The following is a 16,609-nucleotide window of genomic DNA, read 5'->3' as shown; positions in this document are numbered from 1 at the left end:
CCCTTTCCAGTACACTTAGTGTACGAGAAAGGCAAACATATACAACATTTGTTAATAAATAGGAAATATTCTTTAGTTAATACGAAAACTATCAATAAAATGTAAAACTTTTAAGAAGTGAACCTAACAATTTCGGCCATCGTAATCAATTACAAGGGAGATAGTAGTTCAAGACACTGTTTACCCTTGCTGAAATGGTTCAAACAAAAATCATACGTTTCCGTGGTAAGCTAGCATGCCTAGAACACAAAACAAAACACTCTAAAATCAATACGAAAAGTCTGCTGACATCACTGGGCTTTCAAGAAAATCTAAAAATCTTTATGTTATTTTCCCATTTTTATTTCCACATCATCCACCGTTCAAAAATATCCCAGGACACGTGCTTCATCGATCATTCCGATGAACGCCGCCAAGACTTCCTCCGCGTTAGGTATGATCTGATCGGCCGGTAGAATGAATCCGTACTGCACTTGATCACGCAACTCGAAGGTATAGGCCAAAGGAATTTGCGCAGCTCCGTACGCCCAGTCAACCGATATCCCCGAAGCCACATCTGAAATGGACAGGTTCGTTACCGGTTTATGGTGATTTGAATATTCTATACGACTTACAAAGAACATCAGCTGTCGTTCCCACGCGGTACGGTGTTTTGTGAACTTTGTACATATCAACGGCGGCCCGCTTCCCAATCTGCATTAGATCTTTGTAGTTGGGTGGGTAAGGGGCAGCATTGTAGCCGAATGGTACGAGTATGTATTGGCCGCGAGAATGCACTGCCAGATACAGGTTCAGCTTATCGGCTATTGATCGAACGTAGTTTGAGATCGTTTTCACTTCGATCTCCGATTCCGGGTGCTCTCCGGCGTAGACATCCGAGCATGGGTTATTGGAGGTTCCTCCATCTGTCAAAGTCAGGTGAGTGGTTTTAAGAAATTAGTATTTAAGATTGGAAGGCTGAACACTTACTGCTCCATTGGAAATCAAAATTCCTGTTGGGATCGGCACCTTGGCAAAGTACTGAATACGGATAGCGTGTCTTTCTCCATAAGCGATTCTGTAATGTACAACGGTTCAGTTTCCACATTCACTGAGAAAATCTTTGATACTCATACCACAGTGTGCGTATAGACGAACCCATCTGGATTTGCAACCGGAACAATGTACCAATCGTAGCTCTCGGCCAACTCTCGCACTGCTTGGTCATCAGAAGTTAACAGCTCGTTCAATATCCAAGTGACGGTGGCCGAAGTAATCCACTCACGAGCATGAATATTTGCATCGATGAAAATACCTGGATTGCCTTCTTTATAGGATAGCTTGATAACCTTCAGTTCACGTTGTTAGTACGAGTGTCCGATGGTTTCAACACTCAGAACGTCGCCATGCTGAACCACCAATTCGTCAAGCCATGCGTAGATTTCTTCCAGGGTGTGATAGTCTTCCCATCCAAAGGAAGCCCGTCGGGAACGATTCGGTTGTTCATTGTCTATGGCACTGTAAAAGACCTTGTATTAGTCAACCGAATAGAAACCATAGAATACAAGTAACGTACCTTTGAAGATTTGAAGAGATCAATACAGGATCCAATTTCAGCTCAGCACACAGCAGATCAAACTTTCTCTGCTTCGCTGGTGAAACAACTATTTGAACATTCGAGTTCGTAACCAAGGGAACATCTAAAAATGTAAACTGGGACACAAAGCTTTATCACTTTACGAAAAAATATATCAGACGAGTATATTACCTCATTAGGCGTAGCCTCCAACTCCTGCAAAGCATACAACTGCAACTTAGTGTCAACATTGACCGAATAAACGCGATGATTGTCGAAGCGCAGCTTATCCGGCAAGCTGTACGCAGCGCCAATAATTATTACCACCAATAGCAGTGTCTTCATTGTGATTGGGATGCATCCGGGCTATGTCGCTTAGAATGGGACAATTTATATAACTGAATTCAATTGCTTGCACAATCATCGTAGATAACGGAGCTCACCGACAGTAGGTTGCCAGAATAAGAGCAATTTCCATAACTTCCCACTGTCCAATTGACAATTGGATCTGCCAATACTGACTACATGGAATCCCCATAAATCAATCATAAATGATACGTGACTATATCTGATTCTTGTCCTAATCTATAAAAAGTATTGTTTAACAGTTATTATCTGCTTAGTCTGTGTTCAAGTGTCCAATAATCATGAAGTGCAGGTCACTGGTATGGCTACTACTGGCCGTTGGCGTGTGCGTCGGCGAAAAAGTACGATTCGACAACTACCGAGTCTACGATGTGTCCATTGAGACTGATGAACAACTCAAAGTGCTACAATACTTGGAACAATTCTCGGATGGAGTAAGACTTTAACGCAACTTGTATGGATCCGGCTATTTTATATGCGAATTGTCATTCACAGTACTCATTCTGGGACTCTCCGGTGCAGACCAATATGAATCTCAAGATGGTCGTTCCTCCTCATAAGGTCGGAGACTTTGAAGAAATGACGGGACGGCTCAAGATGAAAAATTCCCTCTCAGTGAATAATCTGCAAGAGTAAGTAGCAACGCAAAAACTCAACTCATATGTAAATTAATGAAAAGAAATTGTTTCTTATTAGATTGGTTGACAACGAGCAACCTAAGCGTAGGACACGTGAAGGATTCAACTGGGAAACATACCTTACGCTGGAAGAGATGTACACCTGGTTCGATGAACTGGTTGCACAGTACGGAGATATTCTCACTATCGAGTCGTATGGATTCTCCCACGAAAATCGCGAAATGAAGGCTATCAAACTGTCCAAAAACAGCGGTAATCCAGGAATCTTCCTAGAGTCCAATATCCATGCTCGTGAGTGGATCACTTCTGCGACAGCAACTTGGATTTTGAACGAACTGCTGACTTCGACCGACCCGGCTGTTCAGAATCTTGCCAACAACTATGATTGGTACATTCTGCCAGTGATCAATCCCGATGGCTTCGCTTATTCCAAGGACGTCAACCGTATGTGGCGCAAGAACCGCTACCCTCATTCAATTCTCTGCTACGGAGTTGACATGAACAGAAACTTCCCTGGTCATTGGATGGGTAAGTGTAATCAAACTATTCCGATCCAATTTTAACGCATCCATTTCACCCTTCCAGAGGGAGGAGCTTCCAACAACCCTTGCAGCGATACCTTCGCTGGACCAGTGGAGGGCTCGGAAATTGAAACCCAGAACGTCATGAACTACTTCCTACGGTACAAGGACCGCATTGACCTATACCTATCGTTCCACTCGTACGGCCAGTACATGCTATTCCCATTCGGCCATACTGGCGCAGACAAGGCGGATAACTACTACGACTGGATGGACATGGCTACAGCGGCTGCCATTGCCCTAAGCCAGAAATTTGGAACGCTGTACACGTTCGGAACGACGTCTGATGTTCTGTGTAAGTAGTTGTTTAGCCGAATCAAAATTTCCACTCAAATTCCCACTTTCAAATCCCCAGATATTGCATCCGGTTCGTCGCCGGATTGGGCACATGCCGTGCACAATACCCCGATTGCCGTAACGTATGAGTTCCGGGACAAGGGAACCAATGGGTTCATCCTGCCAGCCGATCAGATCATCCCCAACGCACAGGAGGTACTGGACTCGTTGGTTGCTTTCTTCAGCACGGGAAAGGAACTGGGATACTTTCCAAACCGCACTGCGTGAACACAGCTATGAATAGCGCCGCGTCTAGTAGCGCAAACGCAGATTAGATAAGGCCACTGACTGGCACATGCCAAATCGCTCGATATAGGTGGTACTTCAATTTGGCATTATTGGGATTTTGAATGTTGTGGATGCATTGTTTGAGACAATAATAAAATCAGTGATAACCGTTTATGGCGTCAATTGGAATTTTATGTTTAATTTGAAAGAAATTATTGCCCAATAATGTCTAGTGACGTTGCGAAACTGAAAAATGTAGGGGATAATGAGGAACGTGTCTTGTCAGAAGCTGTAGCATCATAGAATATTGTTTTGATCCATGCCGATAAGACTTTCCCGAATAAAAAGCGGGTTTTAAAATTATATATTATGGATACTACATTGTAATTTTATACGGAATTAAGCATGCAATAAAGATACGTAGCCGAAGCGATAAGCGCACTGTTATTCAAAAATACTGCTGTGTTACGGATTAGATTCCCGTACGGTCCAAAAATAAAATGGAAATTTTCTTGACATCACTTTGTACCTGCCCGGTGTGTGGAAGCCGACCCAAGCAACACACTTGGACATTAATAAGTTCCTGTAATTTGTATGCAACTATATTGAAAGTTATGCCATTTGACCCAATCGTCATATTAACGACTAAATTACAGCCAAAAAAGCGCAAGAGGTGGAGCCAATATAAAACATCCATTCGTGATGTAAACGGATTTAATACGCAATCGAATTATAACCAAGATATAACTTATAGTCGACTTACAAACTGTGACCGATTCGACAACTAGTCAGCTAGTCACCACATTCGTCACTGCCAGTGACAACACTCACAGTTTCGTTCATGTGATCAATAATTATGTGCACAAATGTACCGCTAATAAGGCTGACCGAGAACGTCAATTTGTGTGCCGCTTCAGATTTATCGGTAAGTCACGCATTTTGGCTCCGTATTCCCAACGCGCCTCAGTCTACCTATCATTTTGCGAGTGAAAATTTAGGCATTTGTGATAAAAATTAACTCGCCATATTGATTTGACGGAGTACATTTCAGCAGCTTGTTTAATGCACCCGTAAAATGCTGAAAATAATTCTAAAATTTAGAATGATACTATTTGCTAAATCATGTCTATGGGAATCCGTATTGACAAAGTACAAAAATGCTGCACGCGGTAAACGGAACCGCCAAACTACCCAAAATTGGATTCTTTTGACGCAATCCCATAGTTTGGCCCAATAAATGAATCGATTAAACTTACGCTAGGTAAATTGCCTTTACCTCCCTCCACCTTAAAACCTACTCAAGAGTAGGTAACTTCAACCCAAGACCTCCTTCATTTAACTCAAATTTGGGTAAATTTACATTTTGATATACTCATTTTAGAGTAAAATCGACCAAAAATAGGGTAGTTTGAATTTTCCATGTAGGACATAAGTACCGTCTACCCCCGTTGGTTTGACCTCATCTAATCTGAACACTTTTTAGTTTGACCCCCTCTAATTTGCACATCGTTCAAACTAAAAATGGTTCAAACATCATTCTGCTAATGGAACGGTGTGAAACGGAATGCAGAACCAAAACAAAAGACCAAATCAGGTTGCCAGTAGTGTGTTTTTCGATGCTAACAGAGTTGCTAGACGTTCAAATTAAAAATGCACCTCGTTGGTTTGCATGTCGGGGTGTCGTTCAAACGAACGGGGGTAGACGGTAACCAAAAAAGCAGACACTTGGACGTATACTTCCCATTTATGTCGACAAGAGGCTGTCCATTTATTACGTAAGGAAAATTTCACGTTTTTTTTGGAAAAAATGTAAACCCATTGTAAAAGTTTTCGTGGGAAACTTCTAATATTTTTGTATGTTACGATAGATTTCTCAAAGCCTCATATATTTCCAGTGGTAGGTATCAGTCGTTCAGTACTGCGAAAATGAGGCAGAATTTTTTTCCATTGGGTCAATATTATACTTCCAATTATTTTTTTTTTTTCTACTTTACACCTTTTTTTTATAAAATTTGGAATAATTCGATAAATTTATGAAGAAAAGGTTATATTTTATTTGTACATGATTTCATAATTTTTGAAACATTTTGGTTTTTTATAGTGCATTTTATATTTTTCATGATCACAAAAACATTTTGCCGCACATTTTGGAACTTCTACCTCTCCTGTCAAAAATGTTCGTTATGTTCTAAATAAGTTCCAGGTGCAACATGTTTATAACAATCAGAATCAATGTTTTGGTTGATTTGGTTTTTAAACGGTTGTAACTAAGATTCGTTGAAACAATAAGATTATACTTCAGTTACAAATTGGTTTCGCAAGTTTCGACTAACGATGACGTTTGTTTTCATCTGCTAGTTGTTATAAAAATGTTGTACCTCAGTTTGGCATTAACAACAGGATTTTATTAGGTTTTAATTTTGTTTGTTTCATGAAAACTCAGTTGCAACATGTTTGCAACGATGAGCATTTGCATTTTAGTTGCAGGTGCTACTTGGGGAACTGATAGAAATTTACTTCGTCATATGCGCTAATTTCCGTCATTTTCTTCTTCTGTATGGCTCGATGTTCCCACAGGAACTTGGCCTGCCTCTCTTCAACTAAGTGCTCTTTGAGCACTTCCACCGTTATTGATTTAAGGGCTTCCTTTGCCTGCCATTGCATGAATTTGTATATTGTGAGGCAAGTACAGTGATACTTTATGCCCAGGGAGTCGAGAAAATTTTCCCGACCGGAACGGGAATCGAACCCGCCGTCTCCGGATTGGCGATCCATAGCCTTAACCACTAGGCTAACTAGAGACCCCGATCGATATGACCCCGAATTTCCGTCATATTAGATGGAAAAAGCAAATTATTAAAGATATCCCAACTTACCTTTACCTATAACTCATTAGATTGAAGCAAAAAGAAGTAGACTATCAATAAACAGCCCCTATGGCACAGGAAATCGAGTAATTACGCAAAATTTCATTTTTGGCTTACGACTTCACATTTTTTTGCGTTTTGCGTATGCCGAAGGCAACCGCACCAAAGCAGCGGCCTGCCGAGTTGATCTTCATCGCCATTGAATTTTCACTTAGCCCGATTCACTTATTAAACTGACCCGCGGCACTTCAAAGTTTTTGAGGATTTCTACAGGAATTTTCCAGCGATTCATTCAGAAAATCTTTCCGGATGCATGCCTTCGATGCCATCCATGACTTCGAAGATTTCTTTGAGAAATCCTTCAGAAATTCTTCCATTGATTTCTTTTAGAAAATTCTTAGCTTTCTTTGGAATTATCTCTGAAGTTTTTCACGAGTAATACCCAAGAAATCAAGTTAGGATCTTTGTTATAAAACCTTTCCAGGATTCCTTCCGATATTGCTCCATGGATTCCTTTTGAAAATCCTGCAGGAATTCCTTTCGAAAAATCATCTACGGATTATTTTTTTTTTTTTTAATCTCTTAAGAATTTTCTCTAAAATTTATTTCGGAATTATTTTTGTTAGAGGATCCTCCTGAAATTTTTCCAAAAAATCCCCTAGAAAATGTTTTTCAGGAATCCGTTCGAGAACACGTTCAGTAAATCATAAACGGTTTCCTTCAGAAATACTTTCACCGGTTCTTTAAGAAAATCAAAAGTTCCTCCATGGATTTCTGTAGAAAATCTTCCACAGTCTTCTTCAGTTCAGAATATCTATCGAAAATATTTTCAGTAATTCTTTCATGGATTCGTTTAGAAATTGTCCTGGAGAATCTATACGTGATTTTATGAAAATTTTGTAGTTTCTGAGATTCATACTTTTCACAATCGTTTGGAAAAAGATTTCTCAGGGGTTGTCGCAATGAATACAAAGTTCAAATCGAATATACAAATTTACTGTATTATACGTAATTTTGTGAAGATTTTATAGTCTTAAATAATGAGTATCTCCTTATATTTCTTTGCAATAATTTTGCTTTATTAATATGGGCAATTCAACATTAAAATAAGCGTGGAAACTAATTTACAATCGGAATGGCTCCAGAAAAACTGTATTTTTTAAGGTACTTGCTCCGAGTTTTTGAGTACTCAAAAATAGAACTTTGGTCAAATCCATAGTTTGAAAATTTTATATTCATCTAGAAGGCTGGGAAAATTCATAGCTTCAAAAATTTTGCAAATCGGATAAAAAACGGCTGAGATATTAGCAGTTGAAAAATACCGTTCCCACTGTTTTGAGGCATGGCAGTTGGTGTAAGCAGTGTCTTAATTTGTCAAATTACAGTCATCTCAACCGACGCCCAGAGGCTCTTGCGTCGTAGATTTGTTTTTGTTTTGATTATCGCCTCAACAACCCTTTCGCCACTCTCTGAAGTTCAAGCGATGAAAAATTCATTACCTCGCTGTTTGCTGAATTTTTACCACGGACTGATATTCAAAGTCAGCATATTCATCTTCAATTGATATTTTTTGGTTTAAGCACGATTTAAAAGCAAAAAGTGCTGCTGGTGCATACCATTCACTTAAAGCAAGCATAATTACTACAATTAGGGCAACATATCGACATTTGCGTGCCTTAAATAGCCCTAAATCACAAAAAGTCATTTCCAAATTAAAAAAATCATATTCATATTCACCGAGCTCGGACTGAAGATCAAAACAGAACTTCAGCTACAGTTGATTACACTACGAGGCGTCGCTCTCATTGTCTTGCTTTCTCTTTGTCATGTTCATTCTCTGTGTCATGTTAGTGGGAGACTGCATTCGTTTATTTGTATGCGTTTTCGCACTGATTGAACATCATTGGGCTGAATTTTGCAGGCACTGCTGGAGATTCCCTCAAAAATTCCTTATGAGATTCCTCCGTAAATTTGTCCAATGATTCCAAATAGGGTAGAAGCTTCAGTTTTGGCCAGTCCGGTGTTTTGGTCATAGTAGTATCCAGTCTGTTGCAATCTGAATCAGCATAAATTTATTTTTCAATGGTAGATCCTAATATGGTGTTGATTACAGCTGTGAAAACCATACTTTTTGATTAAAAAATGGAAGATAAAAACATTTTTTCTCAAAAAATCAGCTCTAATATGTCTATCTTGGCCAGGGTGCTTCTAATTTGGCCACGCCCATAAGAAATACACGTAATTGGCCAAAATAGAAATCAAAGTTGAGAGTATGGCCAAAACTGCGGCAATGCTTCGATTTTGACCAGTGTCACTTTTAATAAAAAAAAATCAAGTATTAGCTTGCTTGCTGCATTTTTACAACAAAATATAGATTGAAACCTTTCATTTGGCACATTGATAGTTTTCATAGTATAATTTGTTATTTAAAAAATATATATTTTTCTTAGACTGGCCCAAACCAGTGCTAACCTTACAAGGAAATTTTATACGGATTCCCCCAGAAATTTCTCCTGGAATATGGTCTTAAAATCTACCAAGGTTTCTTACAAAAATTCCTTTGGCGTTTTTTTTTCAGAAATTCTAAAATGGTTTCTTTAGATATTCCATCAAAAATTTCTTTCAAACAGATTCCTATGCGTTCTTTTTGAAACTCAACCACTTTAGAAATTCTTTTGCGGATCCGTTTAAAACACACATCGGCAATGCTGTGGGTTTCCTTCAGAATTTTCTGCATTGATACCTATGGAAATTCTTTCATTGATTCTTCAATATATTTTTCCAGTGGTATCTTCGAAAAATTTTCCAGATACTCCTTCAGCAATTTGTTCAGAGATTTCTCAGGATTTTGGAAATGTTCTAAGGATTCCATTAGAAACTCCTACATTACTGTGTACATAAATTTCTGCAGGAAATCCTGCAGGAATTCCTCCAGAGATTCTAGCACTATTTCTTCCAGTGATTTAGGCAGAAGTTCCTCCAGAGATTCCAGCAGGAGTTTATACAGAGATTTCTTCAGGATTTCGTTTGGATGTTTCCTCATGTATTATCCTAGAAATTTCTCCGGCGTTTTTTTTTTCTAAAGATTACTAAGGACTAAGTTTTTGAAAAATTCCTGCAGGGTTTTCGTCACGAACTTTCCAATGATTCCTTCGGATATTCCCCTAGAGATTTATTAAAAAGTACTTCCCAAGATTTCTACAAGGATTCCACTGAAGATTAAAAATAATTAAAATTGAACTTTAGATGACGAAGATATCACCAAAGCACTTTTCCATGTTTTACGAAAGTGACCCCAAACTTTTGGCCGATACATCATATTGAGGGGTGATCCCAAACTTTTGGTCGATGACATCAAGGATTAATTTACTTAATAACTTTTTTTCTAGATTATTTAGCTAAGTTCTGTAAAAAACAGTTGAAAGCTAATAGAAAATGGGTCATATAACCGCTCTCGTCTTAAAATTTGGTCGACCCAACTTCCAGCGACACTGCCGTAAGTTTATATTCATTTTTTAGAAAATTTGGCAACTTTGGGTTAAGTTTACATACAAATTTTTATGAAAAAGTTTCTTTTAAATCATGTTCAAAGTTTCTTTGACTTATTATCGTTTGAATGAAACCTAGGGTTTTGAAATCGGACGCAAATTGGCGGAGATATGGGCCTAAAAAATGACATGTTTTTGAGGGGGCGACCCCAAACTTTTGTACGGGAGTGTATGACCCCCTCATACAAACAGCTGTATAAATTCACCCATTCGATAAAACAGAACACTGTCTTTGGCAAAGTTGCTGCAAATTGAGTCCTCTATTAGGGAAAAATTGGCATATTTGTATTTCGGGCTTCATTGACAACCTAGAACATCCTGAACATCATGAAATTTGGAAAAACGAAATAATTGACATACCAGTTGATATAAAACGTGAACTTGGATGTGGGTTACGCTTATTCATTTAACCATTGCCAAGAATATCAAAAGGTGTTTTATATTCTGGGATGATCTAGGTGTTCCAAACTGTCCTATAGTGAAGTCCTTCAAATCTACAAAAATGATATTATGTACTTTCGCCACAAATAACAGCATTGTATACCCTACTGGGGTCCGTGAAGCTCTTGGCATCTACAATGTCATTTAGGGACACTATAGGGATATTACAGGTCAGCCAAACTACATTGGAGTTCAGAACTTCAGGTATACCTACACTCGTAACAGTAGGTTATACTGAGTAACGTTACATAATCAACCACAGTTACTGGAGCAATCTGAAGTCTACTAGCTTATTGCAAACCTTTGGGATATTCAGGATCGTCCAAACTGTTCTATAATGAAGTCCCTCAAATCTACATGAATAACTTTATGTGTTTTCGCCATAAATAATAGTATTGCGTAATCTGCTGGGATCCGCGAGGCTCTTGAAATCTCAAATGTCATTTAGAGACACTACAGGGATATTCCAGATGAGCCAAACTACCTTGGAGTTCAGAACTTAAGGTCTACACTCGTAACAACAACCGTATCTGCTATACTGGGTAACGTTGCATATTTATCCGTGACTACTGGATCATTCGGAAGTCTACTTGTTTATTACAAACCTTTGGGACATTCAGGTTCGTCCAAACTGTTCTATGATGAAGTCCTTCAAATTGTTACCACCCAAAGCGGAAACAATATACCACACCCACTCGAAAGAGACCAATAAGTCGCAATGATAGGCGAGATGATAGGTAGATTTTTTGGATAGGAGTTTTTATGTACGTGGCATTTTGTGTAAGATGAGGGAAAACAACTAAACCATAAATTTAGGCCCCCTGTCTTTAACATCCACCCCCTTACTACGACCATGGTGAATTGAACGATTCACATCTCTCACTGACTGACACTCTGATTCTAAGAATTTGGTACACCTGGGCAGCTGTCAATGGTTCCGGAAGGGAGATATGAGAGGAGAGTAGGAAAGAATGGAAGAGAGAGAGAGGGGGAAGAGAGTGTACTGGTACGAGGTAACGGGGAGAAAGGAATTAGCGGTCAAGCAGTTCGCATTTACCGGGACTGATCGAGTGGATTAAAAAAGAAGCTCGCGTGGTAGCAAGATCAAGTAAAGTTAATTCCAAAAAGCGTGATCCGAAGTTGAGAAGCTGTCGGTGTAAGGAAGTTGTGAACCGATCAACGAGTTTTTCCCCGGGATTGTGACGACGAACCTCCAGACACTCGGTGCACCGAACTGGCCCAGGAAGACTGGTGGAAACTGACCGGCGAGCTGTGCACTGGTGACCAACGAGCCGAGCCATCGTTGTGCCACACACCACGGGTACCGGTAACCGCAGTCATTGAGGTGCGGGCGGTAGTGAGGTCCGGCTGGTTTACCCCGCTCACTATCGCTCAATATCCGATGTGTTGCCCGTCCCGTCCGCGAGTGCTCAGACGTCGGTTGACCAGTCATCGTAGACCCCCTTGGCCAGTGAAAGTTAGTCCTTCAAACGCCGCTGGATAAGTAGAACCCCAACACCGCACGTGGCCCGAAGCACAGGATTGTCCGACTACGCTATAGCCAACCATATCAAGCCTTCCTGACATCGTGATTAGAGCAGCCAACCCCTCACGCGCCCAGTGGTACAAGGACCTCAGGACTACGACCGATCAAGCCCCATCAATCCGCCGTTAGGCCAGGTGGGCATCTCATACCCCCAAAACGTCCCACGTGGTTTGGAGCGCAGGACGCCAGGTTTCATTCGCGGTGAAGAGTTCCAAGCCCAGCTGGCCGATCAGTGTTCTGGCCAGGCAACCAGCTGATTCGCATCGATCGGGAGTGCAACCGGAAGGTAGTCCGAAGACGGTGAAACACATGGCAAGTAACCCCTAAATGTGAAGCGATACCTCTCTCTTCCTCTCGCATGAAGTTTAAACGCCCTACCAAGACCAAATGTTCCGGATCGGCCGCAACGAACCCCCCCCCCTTTTCTCTATGTAAAAAGTTAAGATAATAAATATGTTTAAGCTTATTTGTATTGTTTTGTGCCACGTCATTTCATGGAGAACGTCCTTGGTTTCTCTCGTACTGGGTCAGTCTGTTGTATCGTTGGTTCCGTTGGGTAAAGGTAAGTGAGTCCACCTGAGTAAGCAGCCGCCGACCCTGAGAGGGTATAGCCACGGGGCTAGTCGAGAACTACAAAATCTACAAGAAAAACTTCATGTGTTTTCACCATAAATAATAGCATAACACAATCTCATGAGATCCGTGAAGCTCTTGAAATCTCAAATGTCATTTAGAGACACTATGGGAATATTCTAGGTCAGCCAAACTATCTTGGAATTTAGAACTTCAGGTCTACACTCGTAACATCAGCTAATCTGACATACTGAGTAACGTTTCACAATCAATCGAGGTGACTGGACCAACCTGAAGTCTACTATATATTATTATAAACCTTTGGGACAATGGGAGTCGTCCAAAATATCCTGAAGTTCAGCTCTTGATAGTAACAGTAGTTATTTTCATAGTAAACTTTAAAATGTAAACTGTAATCGCCCTGGAATATCATGAGTCATTTCAAGATTGTTTTGAGATATTCTAGATCAACAGCACTACTCCGGAGACCATTGCTTCAGGTCTACACTTGTGATAATAGCTTTTGCCACTACCCGGGCAGAGGTCAAGTACTGACGATCAAAACGTGCTATTGGTTTGATTGATATAAGAGGTAAAAGTACTGAAAATAATAGCAAAAAAATGTTCTTAGGACGTCTGACCAATAGCAAAATTTGCTATTTGAAGATCATCCGAATAGCACGCTGCTATTGGTTAGCTCTCAGCTGTTATGAAGATGTTGGTCGAGGAGTAAATTTTAGCTATTATTTCCAGTACTTTTACCTATTACATCAAACTAACCAATACCACTTTTTGATCTCCATATCAGAATATGCTTTTATTGAGTTTTTTCTTCTGCTCGGGTACGTTGAATAGTGTTTCATAATCTACTGTACTTACCAAAGTAGTTGGAGGAACAATAAGCGATGTTATATATTTTTGGGATATTATGGGCTTCCTTACTTTTAGCTTTTTAGCTTAGTTGATAAAAACAACCATTGTGACTTGAGTCTTCAGATAGTAATGTTACACTATATTTTTTTTTTTTATTTATTATGTCGTAGTCTCTGGTTGTATTCTGTGAGCTCCAGTAAGTATAATAGTTTAGTCAACATAATTCTATACAGCCAGAACAGAGGCTGCAATTGCTGTAGATGCTAGATATTAAACATCCTAGTAGTTTGGATGGCCCCGGCTGATCCATTGAACATTCAGAAAATGTATTGGACTTGATAGATTACAAATCGTAGCTTTGTATAATGAAGGAAGCTACCGTTACACCCGTAGGCTTTAGAGTGTAATCTCAAGAGCGGTTTGGATGAGCTAGGATATCCCAACAGATCCGATACTGTCTATTGAATTTGCAGAATACTTACTGGACATGATATATAGATAGTAGCTTTGTATAATGAAAGATGTAACCGTTACATCCGTAGACTTTAGAATAATTTCTTGAAAAATTCCTAAAAAAATCGCTTCAAAAATTTGGACAATATTTCAGGAGAAATTTCTTCAGAAATGTTTGAAAAACTACAAGCATGAAATTAAGCTACAATTATTGAAGAGAAGAAGAAATCTTGCAAAAATCATAAAAGAAATTCAGACAGAATGTCCCTTCTACGATAATTATAAAACATTATTCGGCGCAATAGTAAAGTCATTTTCTTAGGGCGTACCAGCATGGGGTCGCTGAAATTCGAAAACCTTGAGTAACCAGCTCTGTTTTTACCATGACAGCACTGTTTTCGAATACACAACTACGGTCAAATCATAATTTTTGACCATCTCATGTACCATAGTGCCTAAACTATCCAATTTTGCAATTGCGAGGATCAACTACCGAAACCAGTTTTCAATTGGGGGAATCCGGTGTTTTTTTTTTTTTTGTGGCGGCGCGCTCCTCGTCGAGCTGTTTTTGCAGTACAGCGTCCCGGCTTCATCCAGTAGTTATTCTCACAGTCGATGACAATGGCCAACAATGCACTTAATTCACACGATTTTCGGAATTAGGAATCCGCCGGAAAATAATACGAGAACTTTGAACTACAAGAACTTTATCCGCGACGACGAAGACGATGACGATTGCGCGATGCGACTGTTGTGTTGTAAATAAAAATATCCGTAAATAGATTAGTTTAAAATCGTTGCACGTCGTATAATCTGGCAGGCCAGTCATAATGTGGGATATTATATACTGGATCAAATAAGTGTTGACTACAATCGCAACTACTTAGAGAAATTGCTTGGAAATTGCCATGCAGTCTTTGTTGCAGACAAGACTGATAAGCATTAAGCTTATATTGAGCAAATTTCACGTTCAACTCAAGACAGATAATATAGTATAGAGATATGGTATCGGACTAAGAATCTAGATGTTTATGGTTCAAGACTGGATGTCGGCTTTTTTTTTCTTTTTTATTGGTTATTTGGGTATTACTATTCACAGGTAGTCGTGTTTTTCCTGATACAAATAATTTGGAACATCGTATTACCAGTTATAATAAGTCAGAAAAAATCGTCATCAGTACGTATTTGGCCTCCACTTTGGTACGCATATAGCAGTTATGTGCATTTTATACGATTAAATTGGTTCTTATATGGGTATGGATAACATAAATTATATAGACCAAAATGTTTACTGGCACATTATCAGTTAGGGATCAAATGCGTTCCACTGACTGTAAAGGAACCGGCTAAAAGTGGCGCTCGTGCCTAGCTATTTAGTACTGTATTTGGTGGAAATCCTAATATGGAATTCGTAGCTATCGGAAAGGTAAATAAGCCCAGCTCCCTGGGCTAGAGAAGAACGCCAATTCTAAAAACAGTTATGCCCTTTTGAAATGTTGGTATTACAATCGTAATGAAATGTTTTACTATTGATTCTCCTGTTTCATATTACCCCATGCGACGGTACGTGCCTTCAGCATTTATCAGATTAGACATCGGCATTCATTATCTACTCCGCGTCTTCCAATAGCCTTCGGTGACTGGAAAGCTATGCGCGCACCTTTATGTGTGATTTGTTTTATGCACACCCCCCTGTGATTTATGTGTCACTCGCATATACGGTTCCATTTCATCTTCTTAGCAACGCAACGTGATGCAGCTCATAGATCGATCCATCAGCCGAAAAGAGTTTTGCCGTTTCGAAGGGATTAGTTTAAAATCGAAATCCCCCTCCCCCAGTCCCGCACCGCCGTCGATTCCCCAATCTCTATACTAATTAAAACCACTTAACAGAAGGCTTATCGTTGACATAATCTTTACGCCGCCGCGGGTATTAATATTTATAGCGCGTTTCCCCCCTCAACTAGCCGGACAAATTTATCGCGGAAAAAACATCGCATCAATTCCGCTTTTGACTATTCTCTGGGGTCTTCTCCCCAGCCAGTAACCAGCCAATCGCCGTCGTCGTCGCGTAGACCGTGAAGCCGGGAAGACAATTCGTTTCCAAATTGCTTTTTATGGTAATTTCGCCATATAAACAAACCATCCTCCAAATTGGATATGGTTCGGCAACTCCCCAGCGCTGCGCTGCTATCGCTCAATCACTATTTTCCCAGACACCTTGCTGTCGGTTTGTTGGGGTTTTAGACGACGATGACGACGTCATGTACGATGCATTTGTTGTGTTTTGTGAGTTCTAAACGGAATTAAGTAGGGTAAAAGCCCCCTTCTTCGGCCTAGTACCTATATTCATCTCATTTTGTCTCAAAGACTAGAGATGTGCGCCGTCGAGATTTATTACTTCCAGTGCTGGGAATGGTAACAGTAGTTTGCTTGAATTTGATGATTGTATCGCTGGCTCTTCATATCCGGGAAATTTTTTTTTTTTAACCAGTATAGTAGGCGATCCAATAAACTGCTACAGTAGCAGCTACAACGCGGGAGCACCAAATGAGTTTCATTGAAATTCATTTGTCGTACTGCTGTCTGGCGCACTTCTTTAGG

The 16,609-nt window shown here is 39.9% G+C and overlaps 1 protein-coding gene and 1 pseudogene across 1 annotated transcript; one reads left to right on the top strand and one right to left on the bottom strand.

Annotated features, from left to right (window-relative positions):
• Positions 1-320: 320 nt before the first annotated feature.
• LOC109420738 (zinc carboxypeptidase-like) lies at positions 321-2,049 on the bottom strand (annotated as a pseudogene).
• A 116-nt stretch (positions 2,050-2,165) lies between these two features.
• Positions 2,166-3,887, top strand: LOC109419941 (zinc carboxypeptidase-like). The gene is made up of 5 exons (XM_019694229.3): positions 2,166-2,355; positions 2,417-2,553; positions 2,618-3,087; positions 3,145-3,435; positions 3,496-3,887. The coding sequence occupies exons 1-5, from the start codon at positions 2,203-2,205 to the stop codon at positions 3,702-3,704; spliced, it is 1,260 nt and encodes a 419-aa protein (XP_019549774.3). The 5' UTR covers positions 2,166-2,202; the 3' UTR covers positions 3,705-3,887.
• The last annotated feature ends 12,722 nt before the right edge of the window (positions 3,888-16,609 follow it).

This window comes from Aedes albopictus, chromosome 2 (genome assembly GCF_035046485.1).
Source record: "Aedes albopictus strain Foshan chromosome 2, AalbF5, whole genome shotgun sequence".
NCBI classification, from domain to species: domain Eukaryota; kingdom Metazoa; phylum Arthropoda; class Insecta; order Diptera; family Culicidae; genus Aedes; species Aedes albopictus.
The sequence above is the reverse complement of the archived record's forward strand: the minus strand, read 5'-3'. Positions and strand labels throughout refer to the sequence as shown.

Bases quoted from the DNA above. Each gene is read 5' to 3' on its own strand.
- LOC109419941 (XM_019694229.3), top strand. From the start codon at position 2,203: ATGAAGTGCAGGTCACTGGTATGGCTACTACTGGCCGTTGGCGTGTGC. The intron at 2,554-2,617 runs GTAAGTAGCAAC...GTTTCTTATTAG, and splicing joins TCAGTGAATAATCTGCAAGA to ATTGGTTGACAACGAGCAAC. The intron at 3,088-3,144 runs GTAAGTGTAATC...TCACCCTTCCAG, and splicing joins CTTCCCTGGTCATTGGATGG to AGGGAGGAGCTTCCAACAAC.